The following is a 14,660-nucleotide window of genomic DNA, read 5'->3' on the forward strand; positions in this document are numbered from 1 at the left end:
TCTGGGTGGTTTGAAGAGAAATGGCTGGGTTTGTGACTTCTGATTATGAAGTCGTCAATGTTGCGGTGCATCGAGGGCCACACATACACCTACGTGGGAATACACTCGCGTGATACGAGGACAGGAGATGTAGTTCGAGCCACCGAAGTGGCTCTTTCTGGTCGCATATCGACCGTTACAGAGTTAAATGGAGTTAAATGTTCTTTACTTTCAAGTATAGACTTATAGTCATACCCAAAGACACCATAAAACCTTCATATAAATCGTACATTGAATCAACACAGTAACTAATTACGCATCATACACGCCATACATTCCCACTTTTCAAATCCTCTCTCCTTCAAAGAAGCATGAAGAAAAGACAGTCCGATCCCATCTACATCCTCTTCGTCCTAGACATATCACACGGCTCCTAGGTAGATGACACGAATATTAGCACTTCGCCCGTCAACATAATCAAAAAGATGAGAGAGAAAGTGGGAAATAACATACAGACAGCGCCCGTCTCTTCCTTTCCCCCATCACCTCCCCACTAGATGCCATCTCCTGCCTCCGTTTCCTAACAGGTCCACCAGCCTTCGCACCCAAACACATAACATTACCAACCCCCTTCACCTTCACCCCTACATCGATCTTGACGTCCACGGGTGGTGCTGGTGGTAGCGGTACCGGAGATGGCTGTCCTCTTCCACTGGAAGGGATGTATATCCTTCTTCGGTCTTGTAGAGCTGCGGAGATGATCTCTGTTGCTAGAGATGCTAGTTTTGGTTGTTGCTGGCGCTGGAGAGAGTGGAGGGTGTCTAGGGTGGGTGGTGTAGCTGATGATGATGATGATGATGATGATGATGACTTTGTCGTTGTAGGAGGAGTAGTAGACGGGGCCAAGCTGGGTCTGCAGGGTAGAATGATCGTGTTTCTGTCTCCGGATATATTGATCGATGCGTCGATGTGGAGGGTTACCCTGCTGCTGTTGGGGGTAGTTTTCCCGCAGAAACAGGTGTTACTGCTCTCCTCTTCGTTGTACTCGTCGAACTCATCGTCGTAGTCCTCCTCGTCAATGTCGATGTCGTCATTATAACCTACATCGATGGGGCCGTCCTCTTTCTCTCGTGGTGTGTATGGTGGCGGTGGCGGCCTCGTGTCTTGTCTGTTGACTGTGCGTGCTCTCCTCGTCCTTGCTGCTTCGGAGAGTTTGTGCATGTGGTGGAGGACGGCGTTTGATGGGGGATGCATTGTGGTTTCTGTTTAACTATTGTCGCCAGAGGGAATCACGGAAGTAGGATTAGGGCTGGGCTGAAAGACGAGGCCGTGTGTATATGTATATATGGATGTATGTGGTAGGGTTCGTAATGTAGACACCAGTCTAATATTGGGAGAGAAATAGAGACATAAGACCGTATATATATATAAAGGATAGCTTTTACTATGCCGTCTTCGCTCAGGGGTTCCCAAAATCATCAAAGTAGGAATCAAGCCGTCTATTAAAGTAAATATCGGTGTGTCTATTGAATAGAATCAATAGATAGTATTAACTAACCCAACCCGGTGGTCATCCACATCTATTGACGTACCCTCAACAATATCCCATTATACACTCTGGGACAAACTTCCTGTCTCAGCATTGACCGGGATGGAACGGGAGCGTACGAGTCCGATCCTTATTGACGGGGTCGCTCTTTGTATTGTTCTCGCTGCCCGTCAATAGGGATCACGTGCCCGGGCAAGAATGTCAATCTCGGGCAGATCCTGTTCCACGGGACTGCTCAATGGGTGACTCTTCCGATTGATCGGCTGGGTGGAATTGTGGTGAAACGTTGGATTTCACGGGCCTTTCTTTGTCCCTTGTCAGTCTTCTAAATTACAATGGATGACGGAGTACCCTCTCCCAGAAATAGAATCTGACTTGGGTATCCTACAGATCGGGTGGCTCAAACGTCTAATAAAATGCAGATCTGGTATTCTATCGCGCTTCTGTCTATTCAACCAAAGAAAAGGTAAGAAAATAGGGACAACAGCAGCGTTGAGTAGAAATGGCAAGGAAGAGAACATAAGCCAATTGGGTATAAGAACAATCATCTAATCTCGACGACCGCCGTAGTTTCATCTTGCGTGAAACGTCATCACCCCCGTCGGGGCTCACGGGCTGATGGGAGCATCTCTCCCTCCACCCTCTACCGGTGTACTCGAAGTAAACTTCGGTTGGACCACCGGGGCTGTGTAACTCAAATCTGGTCGGTGTAGTCACACGGTTAGGCTTTGGTCCGAAACTGAGGTAGTCGTGTCGGTTTCACCGATAGGACACAGGACAGGCGTTAGAGTTGGTCGGTCGAACTTACTCCTGCTATGGAAAGCACCGTTGTGGTTATTCTGAATCGACGGCCGAACCCCCCGCTACGGGTGTGGTTGTTGTTCGCCTTCCGGATAATATTTGCCGCCAGGATGTAGAGACTGTGAAGTCTTGGTACTGATTAGCACGGACTAAAGCCGGCATGGACAGACTTGAATATACCAGCGTTTGTGTCACGCCAGCCAAAACCCCAAAAATCACGAGCTAGTACTGACTTCGCGAAACTCATCTCCCTCCACTTGGACCTCCCGATCTCGAATGCGCCGCATCAGGGCCAGAAAATTGCTTTGTTGGAACTTCTGACTTTGATCATGGCTAACGCTGTCAAGTAGCTGCCCTGCTGTCCGGGCCAGTTCGTCGGCATCGCTGGGGCGTCCTTCCGTCTCGTTCTGGGCGGTCTGCGAAATAGTGTCCGATCCGATCCGAATTTGTTCCTGAGATAGACTTTCATTCTGCGCGTCCAACTGATGGGGTTCGCTGACAGCCTCGACGGTTTCCTGGGTGACATCGGTTGCCTGCGATGTCATGTCCGCCCTCGCCTGTTCAAATGCGGCTTCAAAAGCAGATTCATCAAACGTCTCAGCCGACGGCTGCTGCATCGCCGTGTCCTGTTGTGCCGCGCGCATTGCATTCATGGACGCTCCATTCATGGAATAACCGGGTGCGAATGAGGACTGAAATCCCGGCCTGTACGGCTGATGCTGCTGAAACGGAGTATGTTGGCGCTGTTGGTTCATGAATTCGGCCTGCCAGCCCTGTTGCGGGGTGGCTGATACCGAAGCGGCGGACGGCCCGGGTTGTTGATGCATTGGATGAGCAGGACCCGATATTTGTAGTCTTTGAAAATCCCCCGCCCACCCGGCGCTCTCCCCCTGACTGGGTATCCCATGGTGTGGTGCATGGGCGACGAAATGTGCAGGATGCTGTAAATCCGGAAGTGGCGCCCCCGCGATATTCGATTCGAACGCGGCGAATTCCGGATCAAGGGCGCCTTCATGCGCATTTTGTGATCTAAAGCCCTACAAGAAAAAGAACATCATCATATTAGCATGACGACGACGCGTATACAATCATTCAGACTCACCTGAGAGGGCGACTGCCGAGAGACTAGTCGATCCTGTTGAAGCGTCCGGTCCACGGAGGTATGCTTCTGGAAATTTTGCAAGGCATTTGATGGTCCACACAAGGCGTCACTCATGATGCCGGTAAAGAGCGAAAACTTCGAGGATATTCAAGACGTGCTGCTTAATTTGACGTAGTGATCGACGGATTGTGCAGTCTAGTGGCGGTACAGATCACACAGGTCGACAAACAGCTTATGTATGGAGGATGATAATCATATAAGGAGTCGACAAACGAGAACTGTATAAGCCGTCCAGAAAAAATGATGGAGATGACAAGAGGCAACGAGGTGTTTCAGCAAGAGAAAAAGGAGGAAGGCGAGGCAAATGCATCAGATGGCGTGGGGTAACTAAGCCGACCGAGGAATACCGAGGCCTCCTATCACGTGCTCCCCCTCGCCGGGGCTGCTGACTGATCCTCCCGATAAGATAAGATTGGACAACTGCGGCTCGTCTTCCAGCAAGAGAGAAACGGCCAACTTGGCGGTACAGCGTGTTTTGTTGTCTCGACCTGTTTGTTTGGATAGATCGCCGTCCAGCCACTCCACCAGCTTTCGCCTCGATTAGTCTGCTCTCTCTTCGATTCACTCGAGGAATTGATTTGTTTCTTTGTCTTTCGCAGCGGTAGATTGTCCAAAATGGTACCATTCTCCCGAATTGCAGTGCTCTCTCCTTTCAATCGCAACCGAATCCAAGCTCGCTGACCGTCCACGCTGGGCTCCCAGGCTGCCGCTCAAGTTATCTCGAACTCCGGACATGATGATATGATCGTATGTGACCTTGTGGACTCTCCGCGGAACCGTATTGCGTGGAATCTTGAGATCTGACTACTCCCCGGTCGCACACAGCACGATGCCGGACTCGACTACTATGGCCGCAGGCTGGCTACATGCTCCTCGGATAAGACGATAAAGATTTTCGAAATCGAAGGCGAATCGCATCGCCTGATTGAAACTTTGAAGGGGTAGGTGCTTCTCTTGCGCTGGTGCGACCAGCTTGTCGACCACTAGCTAATGGAGGTGGATTGGACAATTAGCCATGAAGGTGCAGTATGGTGCGTTGCCTGGGTATGTATCAACCTCTCCACCCCACCCCCCAAATCAATATGATATGTCTATAAATGGCACGGCGCAAACAACCGCTAATATCATGTTTTCTACGAATCTAGGCCCACCCCAAGTTCGGAACCATCCTGGCTTCTTCGTCCTACGATGGAAAGGTGCTCATCTGGCGCGAGCAACACCAGAGCACGACGTCCCCCGTCGGCGGCGGTGCCTGGACCAAGGTGTTCGATTTCTCCCTGCACACTGCCTCCGTGAACATGGTCTCCTGGGCCCCGCACGAGAGCGGCTGTGTTCTTGCCTGCGCGTCATCGGACGGCCAGGTCAGCGTCCTTGAATTCCGCGACAACAGCTGGACTCACCAGATCTTCCACGCTCACGGAATGGGCGTGAACTCCATCAGCTGGGCTCCGGCCGAAGCACCCGGTAGCCTGATCAGCTCCAGCCCCAGCCCCGGCCAGCAGCGGAGATTCGTCACCGGTGGAAGCGACAACCTGCTGAAGATTTGGGATTACAAGTATGCTTGGTGTTTCGCTGTCGAATATCTGATCAAATGCGCTAACAGATGATGACAGCCCCGAATCCAAGACCTACAACCCCGTTCAGACGCTGGAGGGTCACTCCGACTGGGTGCGCGACGTTGCCTGGTCGCCTAGCATCCTGTCCAAGTCTTACATCGCCTCTGCCTCGCAAGATAAGACCGTCCGCATCTGGACCTCGGATGCGTCCAACCCCGGCCAATGGACTAGCCAACAGCTCGAGTTCGACAGCGTTTTGTGGCGGGTGAGCTGGAGCCCCAGCGGGAACATCCTTGCTGTGAGCGGGGGCGATAACAAGGTTAGCTTGTGGAAGGAGAACCTCAAGGGACAGTGGGAGAAGGTGAAAGATATCGAGGAGTAATTCTGGTCGGGCTGTTCAATTTCCTGCTTTGTTCTCATATTTATCTCGATATCTCATCATAATGAACCCAAATGGACCTATGTAGATCTATGGACCATCCTGACCATCCTGACCATCCCGTGATCTGCCAGGACTAAAGGTCATCAAAAGGGAATGGGAAAAATGATTGTTCACGGAAAGTCTTAGTAGCCCAAAAGATAAACGGCCCCCTGGCCCGAGTATCAACCATATCCACCCACTGTCCTACCATGATCTGACCTCCCGGAAGCACAAGCCCTTCATACCCATGGATCCAAAGAAAGTCGGTTTCTAGGTCAAACGGCGGCCATGGCTCTCGCGGGAACAAGCGGCTCTTGTTGACGAACACTTCCATGTAATCCTCCCCCTGGGGATCTATCTGTCCGGTGTGTGTTTCGTACAGCGCAAAGCAGACCCGGCGCCAACCAGGAAAGCCACCCTGTGGAGACTTGACTGCCTCGACAAAACCACGAACCAGATTAACGGACTCGTCCACAGAGCTGCTTTGATATCCCCGGAAGTATGAGCGGGTTGAGTCTTCTCCTAGCAGCGGAATGACATTCTGGAATATCCGTGGCCAGTTCATGGAGTCTGGGTCTGGTTTGACGCGGAGAATCTTAGGAGGGCAGAGTTAACTTCCGGTTCGTGTCCAGGAATGCTTGCTTGCGATGTTGTCAACGCGCACGTACCATGGGGTCAGGCAATAAGTGGGATCCGTTCCCTGCACAAGTCTGTTCCGCCTCGAGGATGCTTATTGATCTTGGGTATGGATGGATGCATGCTGTATATGTATCACACTCGACCACAGCGAGGTTAGCATTCAGTCTAGGGATTCGTGTATGTACAAGCCACTGACAGTAATAACCTATCCATGTTGTGGGAAGCTCGCCATCCCGGCCGAAACACCCACCTACCCTTGGTCTCCTAGGCTCTGGAAACATCCGATAGGAGTCGCTATACGTAGCTTCATCGGTGTTTAGAAGATGCCGCAGCCAGAAATTGCGGATGTGCAGCAGTTTAACGAAATCTATCTCCTTCGAGTCAACCAGTGTGCGCGGCGTATCGACATCATACGAGTAAACAGCTCCAATATCATAGTCGGTCCGGAGACAACGGCAAAACATGGACTGATCCAGAGCCATTCCAGTGAGGCACTGTACACCACTGTTAATCGTCTACCGTGCAGCTTATTATCTCTGTGACTTACCAACTGCACAGCGCATAACAACTCAGAAGGGGGGCCTGGCTTATGTTGGCTGTAACCATTCAATGGCCTATCCAGAAATTCTGTGGTTGAGTGTGCGCTCCGAATCCGCTTGATATTCTTTGAAGTTGACGGGTTCTTGGATTCAAAAGATTCCAAAAGCATATCCCTCAGCACCTCCAGCCACAGAGTCTGCTCTTCACCCTCCCCGCATTTAAAGCTGATCTTCTGAGCCAGAACGATAGACCGCGTCTGATACTCGATCTTGAGCTCGGTGGAGCTTCGCTGCCGAGGTATGTCGTACGTGTCTTTGAATAGTCTCCGCCATATGAGTGACTCTGCTGGCATGATGGCATTGTGCAAAAAGGAGCAACTCAGGGATAGGTTGACTATATCTGCGTTTTTTGGGAGTAAGTAAGCGATGCCTTGGGTGAGCTGGAATTGGATCGTCGAGTTAGCTTCTTTGTAACGGCATGGATTATCGGGAGACTGTCACCTCTGGGGGCAAGCAAAAAAGCGAGGTTCCCGTGCTGATCAATGAGCTCTTTTTGGACATTGTCAATCCTGACGCTCATGTCAAACCCGTTATAGATGGGATTCTGTGTGTCCGTATATTGATCAGGTGAAGTAAGGCGAGTTGGTGTTGTCAGATTGGTTGGCAGTATAATCGGTATACTGGCACTGAGAATGTCCTAGAGTGATATGATTTCGAGACCAAGCCGAGGACAATGCTAGGTATTCCGTGCTGAGAGATAGCTGGCAAGAGAGGGAGAGCAGCCTGTGAATTAGCTCCGCATACGCAGGGTCGCGAGCTGTTTTGTTCTAGATTGTTTCTGCTGCCAGTGAGAAAATGGATGTACCGTGATCGAGAGTAAACGTTTATAGGTTAACGATCCTGCAATTGATACTAGGCGCAGTAAGAGACGCTGTGCTAAACAAAAACCTTGTACTTGGATATCTAAGAAACATCACCAACTACATGGAAGGACAAGCGAAGTAGCCAGCCGATTATGTTAGTGGAAGGATAACGAGGGTCTACTGGTAGTTCTCAGATGACCATCTAGGGTATGACGATTTCTAACATATCTAGATAGTTGAACTGTCAATTACAAGAGACTCGTCGGTCAATTTCGACAGAGAGATATGGATCCTATAAACCCATATCATCGTCATCACGGACCCTAGTCAAGCTTTCTCGAACACCCCAACCATCTGCCAGGAGTCCCTTGACCTCTTCTAAACCGAGCCCACTCATTTCGGGATATATCGCCCACACACCCACCCAACCAATAGTGCAAACAACTGCATAAGCAGCAAATGTCCACCCTGGAGACAGCCATTCCATCATAGGTAAGAAGCTAAGTCCAACTATGAAGTTCGAGCCCCAGTTTGTTGCCGTCGCTAAGGAAGACCCCAGAGATCGCACATTGAGGGGGAACAGCTCTGATTGCTGCCATGGGACATTCCCAAGCCCAAATGCATAGGACGCCGTGTAAACGGTAAGACACAGGAGAATTGTAACCGGGAGTAACGGTGAGTCTGGGAGAGCACCGTCAGACTTCTCTTGTGGCTGCGGGTCGGGCGACAAGGCTGGCAGTTCCATGGATGAAAAGGCTAGCGCGCAAACGATAAGAGCAATGACCATGACGGGTATTGAGTATAGAAGGATACGCCGACGACCAATCTTGTCGATATAAACAAATGCTAGCAATGTGAAAAGGAAGTTCGCCACAGCGACTGATAGGGAGGTGAGAGTCGGCGAGGAAAACGAAAGAATGGAGAAGATCGTGGCTGAAAAATACATCAGACTGTTAAAGCCGGACAGTTGCTGCAAGCCCTGGAGCATCACAGCTATGGTCAATGCGCGTCGATTCCCACCAGTGTAGAGCAAATCTCTTGCCCGCTGTAGGGCAACATGCCACCACCCAGAATCTCTATCGTTCCCGATCAATGCATCTTCTTTCGCGACCTCCTGTTGAATATCGCGCAGGACCAGCCTCGCGACACGGTCACTGTCAGAATTGCGACCTCCGTAAACCTTCGCGAGCACATAGGTTGCCCTAGACTCGAGACCTGCTTGTACAAGCCACCGGGGTGTCTCGGGCAGAGCGACAACAATCGAAAACTGCAGAACAGCCGGGAGGATCCCGAGGCCGACAATCCAGCGCCAGCCTCCACCGACGGAGGAAAATAGCCATCCGACGATATATGCTATAACTTGACCACCCGTGATGAACAAGCATAGAATGGTGACGAGCCTGCCTCTGACATGGGATGGTGCTAGCTCTGATATATACCTGGAAAAAGTTAGGTATGCTTTCTGCTTTTTCTGCTTCCATGCACCAGCCCACTGCTCCTCCAGCTAGCTGGCACGGTTCCAGGCACAGTGAACCTACAGTGGAGTAACCAAGCTTGCGCCGCCTACTGCCAAACCAACGATGCTCCTTCCAAGAGTCATCCCCCATACCTCACTTGTAACAGCTTGTATTAACGAGCCGACAGTGAAGAGCACGTCTGCAACAAGAATGACCGATCGACGGCCTAGTTTATCAGCCATAACCCCAGCCAGCGGACTCGCAATGAGCGCGAACAAGCTGGTACAGGACGTAATCAAACTCTTATCCAGCGTCGTAAGCGCGCGATTCGAAAGGTCCGACTGAATCGATACGAGGGTCGAGGATATAACACCTGTACTTTGATGGTTTGGTGATCAGCTAGGGTATCGGCCGTTCTGAAGATCGGACTTCACTCACTCGTATCCGAAAAGAAGCCCACTTATCCCGGCGGAAAAAGTCAGCGCCCAGATAAACCATCCTCCGGAATCTGTTGACTCCAGTTTCTTCGAAACCGAGTCATTGTTGGCGTGATTGTTGGATTCATCGGTGGTCGCGGGTTCTGGTGTAAGTAACGGTGCGCTGGGACCCGATGGGCCGTTTTCGTAGCCATAACTCATGCTCTGAATCTCCGTTTCTTGTATCCCACCGGCATCTGTATTCCCGTTCTGTGTGTGAGTGCCTGTCTTTCTTTTTTGATTGTGTCGCGTTTGGGTGATGGGCATACAAATTCAAGACCATTGACGTGTGGACGAACATGGGGTCGAATTGGTAGTCTGTCCGCGGGATCCACTTACCTATTCCGAATGCTGACTAGCTCATTTGAGGACCATCCATCGATGACCTCGATCGTACTACATGATACCGGTGGAGCAATGTTGAGCATGTGCGGATTATTTATGGGTGCCACTGGTCTTTGCGACCCTCCATTCTTATTTTAAACGCTCTCTCGGGCTTTCTACTTCTTTAAATCAATAAAAGGTGAAGATAGACCGCACTGATCCACGTGGGAATGAATGTATTTTTGATCACGTAGAAGCCAATGCTACTGGTCCGTACACAAGCATTACATGGACTTAGTGAGCTATCGCTACTCCCGCCGCGTTGGCCTGCGATGTGATCATCTTCTTGTAGGCCTCGACGGTGCCGTCGAACTTGTGCACCGTACCACCGTCACAAACCCAGAGACTCTTGCAGACGTTTCGAAGCATTGTCACATCGTGGGATACCATCACGATACCTCCCTCGAAGTTCTGTAAAGCCTCGGACAATGCATCCATACCCTCAATATCCAAGTGGTTAGACGGTTCGTCCAGCACAAGGATGTGCGGGTTGGTCAGCGACAAGCAGGCGAAGGCGACACGAGACTTCTGACCTCCAGACAGAAGCTCCATCCGTTGAAGGCCCGTCATACCCGTGATGCCGAATCTAGTGAGCGTAAGATGTCAGCATGACTAATTCAAAGGATTCCATGGGCTCGCAGGTTCAGGGTCAAAACATACGCTCCTAAGTGTCGACGGTAGTCCTCGTCTGTCTTCCCGGGATAGGTCTTCGCCATGAAGCTCACGGGACTGGTGGTGAGATCCAAGGCATCAACGTGATGTTGAGCAAAGAATCCAACGCGAAGTCTTGAATGTGTAGAGATCAAGCCAGAGGTCGGCTGTAGCTGGCCAGTGAGCAGTTTCAATACTGTAGTCTTACCAGCACCGTTTGGCCCGACGATGCCTATACGAGAATCAAGCTGCACGCTGAGCTCAACGTTCTTGAGAAGTGGCCGGTCTGGGGTATATCCAAAAGCAACGCCGTCCATCTGTAGAATGGGAGGAGAAATCTTCTCCACTTCTGGGAACTTGAAATGTACGACATAGTCGCTTTCCGGAGCCTCGAGAACTGGCATCTTCTCGAGCTTTTTGATTCTCGATTGCGCTTCGGACGACTTGGCGGCGTTGTATCGGAACTTGTCGATGAAGGCTGGGCATGTTGGTCAGTTTGAAGGCCTCGGAGACTGGTAGGTTACATGATATGGTCGGTACCTTGCAGATGCGCGCGTTCGGCCATTTGCTTCTCATACTCGCGCTTGGCATTCTTTTTCCGTTCTTCCTTGGTCCCATAGAAGGATGCTACAAGACGTTAGCGCGTCTTAAATGCGTGACCAGGGCGTTTTGACAACTTACTGAAGTTACCACCCTTGTAGTAGTCAAGTCGCTCGTTATGCTGATGTATAATATCCGTTGCAATTTCATCAAGGAATGCTCTGTCGTGAGAAACCACCAAAACCGTGCTGGGATAGCCCTGTAGGTAATTGGACAAGAATGTAATGGACGGCACGTCCAACATGTTAGAAGGTTCTATGTGAAGTCAGTACGCAGCCTTTATCCGCACAAGGCGCTATAATTCGCAGGAGGGATTTAACTCACCGTCCAACAAAAGCAAGTCTGGCTCGCAGAATAGAGCCCGCGCCAATGCCAGACGCATACGCCAACCACCCGAGAAAGTCTTGGTTGCAAATTGCTGCCTTTCGGCTGAAAATCCAAGACCGGCCAAGATACTAGCTGCGCGGGACTCAGCCTTGTCGGATTCCATCTCCGCCAGTTTCGCGTAGATGTCACTCAGGGTCGTATCAAGACCCTCTCTTTCATGGTCGAGTTTAGCCGCATCTTGGGACGTGTCTGCCATCGACGATCTTTCCGTATCAAGCTGGGAGAGCTGCTTGGTGATTTTCTGTATGAAAGTCAGAAGGGACTCAAAGCCGAAGAATTACGATGAGAGGTCAAATGAACGAGTTACTGACATCCTGGTCGGCGAGAAGGCGCTTTCGCCACACATCGGCATCCAAGACTGCTTGAAGAGCCGGGGTATCATCTCCTGTAATCTACAGAGTACGTCAGCAAGAACCATAAAGATCATGGAAGGCAGATGCGGGTGTCGCACTTCTTGCTCGACGTGGAGAATCGAGATGTAGCTCGGGACTGCCACTTCTCTGCGACTCAAAGCACGCAGCAGGGTACTTTTTCCGATACCGTTCTGACCAACAAGACCATAGCGATGACCGAAAGCGAGCGTAAGAGACGCATCGGTCAAGATACGGAGACCACCGACAGACACATCGATGCTGTCGATCTTGATATCCTTGCTCTTCTGCTGAGAGTCGGAGCCCAACTGAAGCGGATTGACGGCCATGAAGAACTCTTCGTAAGTCATGGCGTCGTCGGGCTGGGTGATGAGGCGGGAAGATTCGTAATGCACCGTCTTCATCTGCTTCTTCTCCTGCTTGGCGCGGATCTTGCGCTCTGCTTTTTCGAGCTTCTTGCGGTCCACACGAGACTCCACCTTTCGAGCATTGGCCGATTCCAAATCCACGTTCCCGCCGGCAAGACCCAGGGTGGAGGACATGTTTCGCTGAGAGCCGACGTTGATGGCCTGGTCCAGCTTCTTCGCGGTGAAGGGCATCTGGCTGCGTTCCGCATCAACCCCGTTGGACGCGCTCAACGAAGAGATAAACTTCTCCACCAGGTTGCGGATGGCAGCTTCGTTTTGAGGAGAAAAGTTCCCCGACGCAGAGACGAGGAGCTCCGTCACCATGTCCGCGGCTTCCGCTAGTGGCGACGGGACATTTGCATCCTCAACATAAGCCTTGGAAGCATGAGTGAGATAGCCCTGTCGAATGTTAGTGTACTTCTATACCTAGATTTACAATGCGTAGAGCAACATCAATCATTCGGAACCAATCACATACCACTGAGTATTCTGATACCACGCGGTCCAAACCGGGGATCTGAGATTGGAGTTCCGACTCCATTTTGAAGGCGGGGAATTGCAATGACGATTCCGATGCACAAGAAAGAAAATGGGAGATATACAAGTCTATCCAATTGTGCCAGTTCCCCGCATTGAATCAGGATGTCCCTAGTATCAGTTACGCTGAGCGGGCTCGATCTGTACCTAAAGGTTGATAGATTCCCTGCTGAACAGCACAATTTCTCTTTTCTGCAAAGCTTTGGAGGGGCGGTCTTGTCACGGGCGGAGTGGCTGTTCTGATTGGACGTAGCTGGTTATGCAGTATAAACCGCTACTTGATTATATAAACACCGCATTATTACTAAACATGCTTATCCACAGTAAACTTCTGCCCCAGGCAACAACATCGTCGCCAACTTGACATACTATGACTTCACTGAACTTGCGATGATTGAAACGGTCTTATGCTGATTGTATTGCTCATCCATTTAGGATTGAGGGGTTTGACAGCATCTGGACCACATTCTTTTTGCATCCACACTACAGTACTTACACTATAATCGCCCAATCCCGCTCAAGATTATTAAGTGACATGGAAGGATCCGGCCGGTCCAAGAGTGTTTCATTGATATGATTTGGTCACTGAGCAATTGCCATGTCTGACCGCCTCAAAATGCAGTCTTCGCAGATGTTCTAGGGGTGAACGACAGGAGAGAATGGAGATGTGAACAGAACAATAAAGGGAAACAATAAAGACAAACAAACCCCTGCCAAAGTCAAGACCTGGCTCGTCTATCGCTTCAAAGTCCAATCGGCGGGGTCTGCCACCCCGTTGCTCCAGCAAAATATGCGTGTGCTGCGGAGATTACACGAATTAATTATGGCGAGGCGTTTTCCGGCGTCGAGCCTGGCCCCTGCGGGGGGCCTCAACACACGGCCTTTGTCGGTCGAGTCTAGCGGAGAGTTGAATCGGTAGGTTGTTGCAGGGATCGCAGATTTGAGTTTTGGACAATGATCGACATGAAGACAGCTGTTCATCGGTCGGTGCGACCCTAGCCAGTCTCGCTAAGGGAGGACAAATTGTACTTATCCCGTGTGACGACGACGGGAAGGATTGTTGCACTTCTCCCTTTGGAAGGGCTCGGGGTTGTTGTCCTGGGTGATAAGTTTAATCCCAGACACGGAGAACTTCGTTGGCCAGGTGTCTGAGGGGAGGATCCGTAAATCAACTTCACCCGACTGCAAGGATACACCGGAGCAAGGGTGAGTTGTGTACCTGCTTTGCGGAGCAAGCGCCTGCCCCCACCCCCAACTTCCCGTAGGATTAATCGTCCTGGATATTGGCTACAAGGGGTGATTTCTAGTAGAGTTGGACCTCAAAGCATTGATACGCTTTAGTTAGGTCGTGTGTTTGTTCGAAGAGTAAGAGACGAAATCGATGGGGTACTCTGTGCATCGTATTATGCTGTGCGGAGCCCATCACACCAGCCACCAGTGTCCCCTCAGCTCTTGGCAAGATCACGAAGAATTGGTGACCAGTAGTAGGTCTGGAAAATCCGTTTCTGACGGGAGCTAGCCCCTGTTCCAGCATGACAATTACTTTGATCCATTTAGCTGTCAAAGAGGCTCGCGAAAAGAACAGCACCATAAACATCGAAAAAAAAATTATCCGGATGACGAACCATCCTTGGGAACGAAAGGGAGCAGAAATCCAATCCCTATCTTGAAAAAAGACCCATCGCATCGGTCGGAGATATTGCCCTTCAGGTCCCAAATCTTGCAGGCCACGTTCCGCTTGGAAGAAATTGGATGTATCATCTCGATCTGCTCTGTTTCCTGCCGAAGGAGCTTACTATCACACCGTTATGTTGGCTGTCTATTGACATCGTGGAAGCTGCAGCTTTTTCTTCATTTTCTTTTTCTTTTCTTATTTTTTTT

General features: G+C 50.6%; 6 protein-coding genes across 6 annotated transcripts; 1 reads left to right on the forward strand and 5 right to left on the reverse strand.

The window, feature by feature from the left end:
* Nucleotides 1–376: 376 nt before the first annotated feature.
* Nucleotides 377–1,233, reverse strand: BDW47DRAFT_134673 (uncharacterized protein; the record flags this gene model as incomplete). Its single annotated transcript, XM_024818141.1, has 2 exons — nt 377–412; nt 493–1,233. The coding sequence occupies 2 exons, from the start codon at nt 1,231–1,233 to the stop codon at nt 377–379; spliced, it is 777 nt and encodes a 258-aa protein (XP_024668021.1).
* Nucleotides 1,234–2,544: 1,311 nt separating this feature from the next.
* pex20 lies at nt 2,545–3,545 on the reverse strand (the record flags this gene model as incomplete). Its single annotated transcript, XM_024816991.1, has 2 exons — nt 2,545–3,366; nt 3,432–3,545. The coding sequence occupies 2 exons, from the start codon at nt 3,543–3,545 to the stop codon at nt 2,545–2,547; spliced, it is 936 nt and encodes a 311-aa protein (XP_024668022.1).
* A 397-nt stretch (nt 3,546–3,942) lies between these two features.
* Nucleotides 3,943–5,602, forward strand: sec13 (GTPase-activating protein SEC13). Its single transcript, XM_024814283.1, has 6 exons — nt 3,943–4,109; nt 4,194–4,238; nt 4,317–4,432; nt 4,505–4,535; nt 4,637–5,046; nt 5,105–5,602. The coding sequence occupies exons 1-6, from the start codon at nt 4,107–4,109 to the stop codon at nt 5,427–5,429; spliced, it is 930 nt and encodes a 309-aa protein (XP_024668023.1). The 5' UTR covers nt 3,943–4,106; the 3' UTR covers nt 5,430–5,602.
* BDW47DRAFT_134674 (putative MFS myo-inositol transporter) lies at nt 5,563–9,604 on the reverse strand (the record flags this gene model as incomplete). Its single annotated transcript, XM_024818142.1, has 6 exons — nt 5,563–6,063; nt 6,362–6,601; nt 6,655–7,046; nt 7,810–8,948; nt 9,048–9,344; nt 9,405–9,604. The coding sequence occupies 6 exons, from the start codon at nt 9,602–9,604 to the stop codon at nt 5,563–5,565; spliced, it is 2,769 nt and encodes a 922-aa protein (XP_024668024.1).
* A 292-nt stretch (nt 9,605–9,896) lies between these two features.
* On the reverse strand, nt 9,897–13,020 carry BDW47DRAFT_112970 (putative AAA family ATPase GCN20). The gene is made up of 8 exons (XM_024814284.1): nt 12,721–13,020; nt 11,916–12,641; nt 11,776–11,856; nt 11,402–11,705; nt 11,159–11,332; nt 11,018–11,104; nt 10,487–10,955; nt 9,897–10,412 (listed from the first exon to the last, which is right to left on the reverse strand). Exons 1-8 carry the CDS (start codon nt 12,781–12,783, stop codon nt 10,061–10,063), a joined length of 2,256 nt encoding a protein of 751 aa, XP_024668025.1. The 5' UTR covers nt 12,784–13,020; the 3' UTR covers nt 9,897–10,060.
* Nucleotides 13,021–13,965: 945 nt separating this feature from the next.
* On the reverse strand, nt 13,966–14,629 carry BDW47DRAFT_84580 (uncharacterized protein). Its single transcript, XM_024820017.1, has one exon. It carries the CDS (start codon nt 14,464–14,466, stop codon nt 14,083–14,085), a length of 384 nt encoding a protein of 127 aa, XP_024668026.1. The 5' UTR covers nt 14,467–14,629; the 3' UTR covers nt 13,966–14,082.
* Nucleotides 14,630–14,660: the final 31 nt, after the last annotated feature.

The sequence above is a fragment of the Aspergillus candidus genome, assembly GCF_002847045.1.
Source record: "Aspergillus candidus strain CBS 102.13 unplaced genomic scaffold BDW47scaffold_72, whole genome shotgun sequence".
In the NCBI taxonomy this organism is placed as follows: domain Eukaryota; kingdom Fungi; phylum Ascomycota; class Eurotiomycetes; order Eurotiales; family Aspergillaceae; genus Aspergillus; species Aspergillus candidus.

What these genes read in the sequence shown, in the direction of transcription:
- sec13 (XM_024814283.1), top strand. An exon ending in CCGGACATGATGATATGATC is followed by an intron (nt 4,239 to 4,316) that starts GTATGTGACCTT and finishes GGTCGCACACAG; the next exon opens with CACGATGCCGGACTCGACTA. An exon ending in CAGTATGGTGCGTTGCCTGG is followed by an intron (nt 4,536 to 4,636) that starts GTATGTATCAAC and finishes CTACGAATCTAG; the next exon opens with GCCCACCCCAAGTTCGGAAC.
- BDW47DRAFT_112970 (XM_024814284.1), bottom strand. Translation starts at nt 12,783, where the DNA reads ATGGAGTCGGAACTCCAATCTCAGATCCCCGGTTTGGACCGCGTGGTA. An exon ending in TGGTATCAGAATACTCAGTG is followed by an intron (nt 12,642 to 12,720) that starts GTATGTGATTGG and finishes AACATTCGACAG; the next exon opens with GGCTATCTCACTCATGCTTC. An exon ending in TTCTCCACGTCGAGCAAGAA is followed by an intron (nt 11,857 to 11,915) that starts GTGCGACACCCG and finishes CGTACTCTGTAG; the next exon opens with ATTACAGGAGATGATACCCC.
- BDW47DRAFT_84580 (XM_024820017.1), bottom strand. Translation starts at nt 14,466, where the DNA reads ATGCGATGGGTCTTTTTTCAAGATAGGGATTGGATTTCTGCTCCCTTT.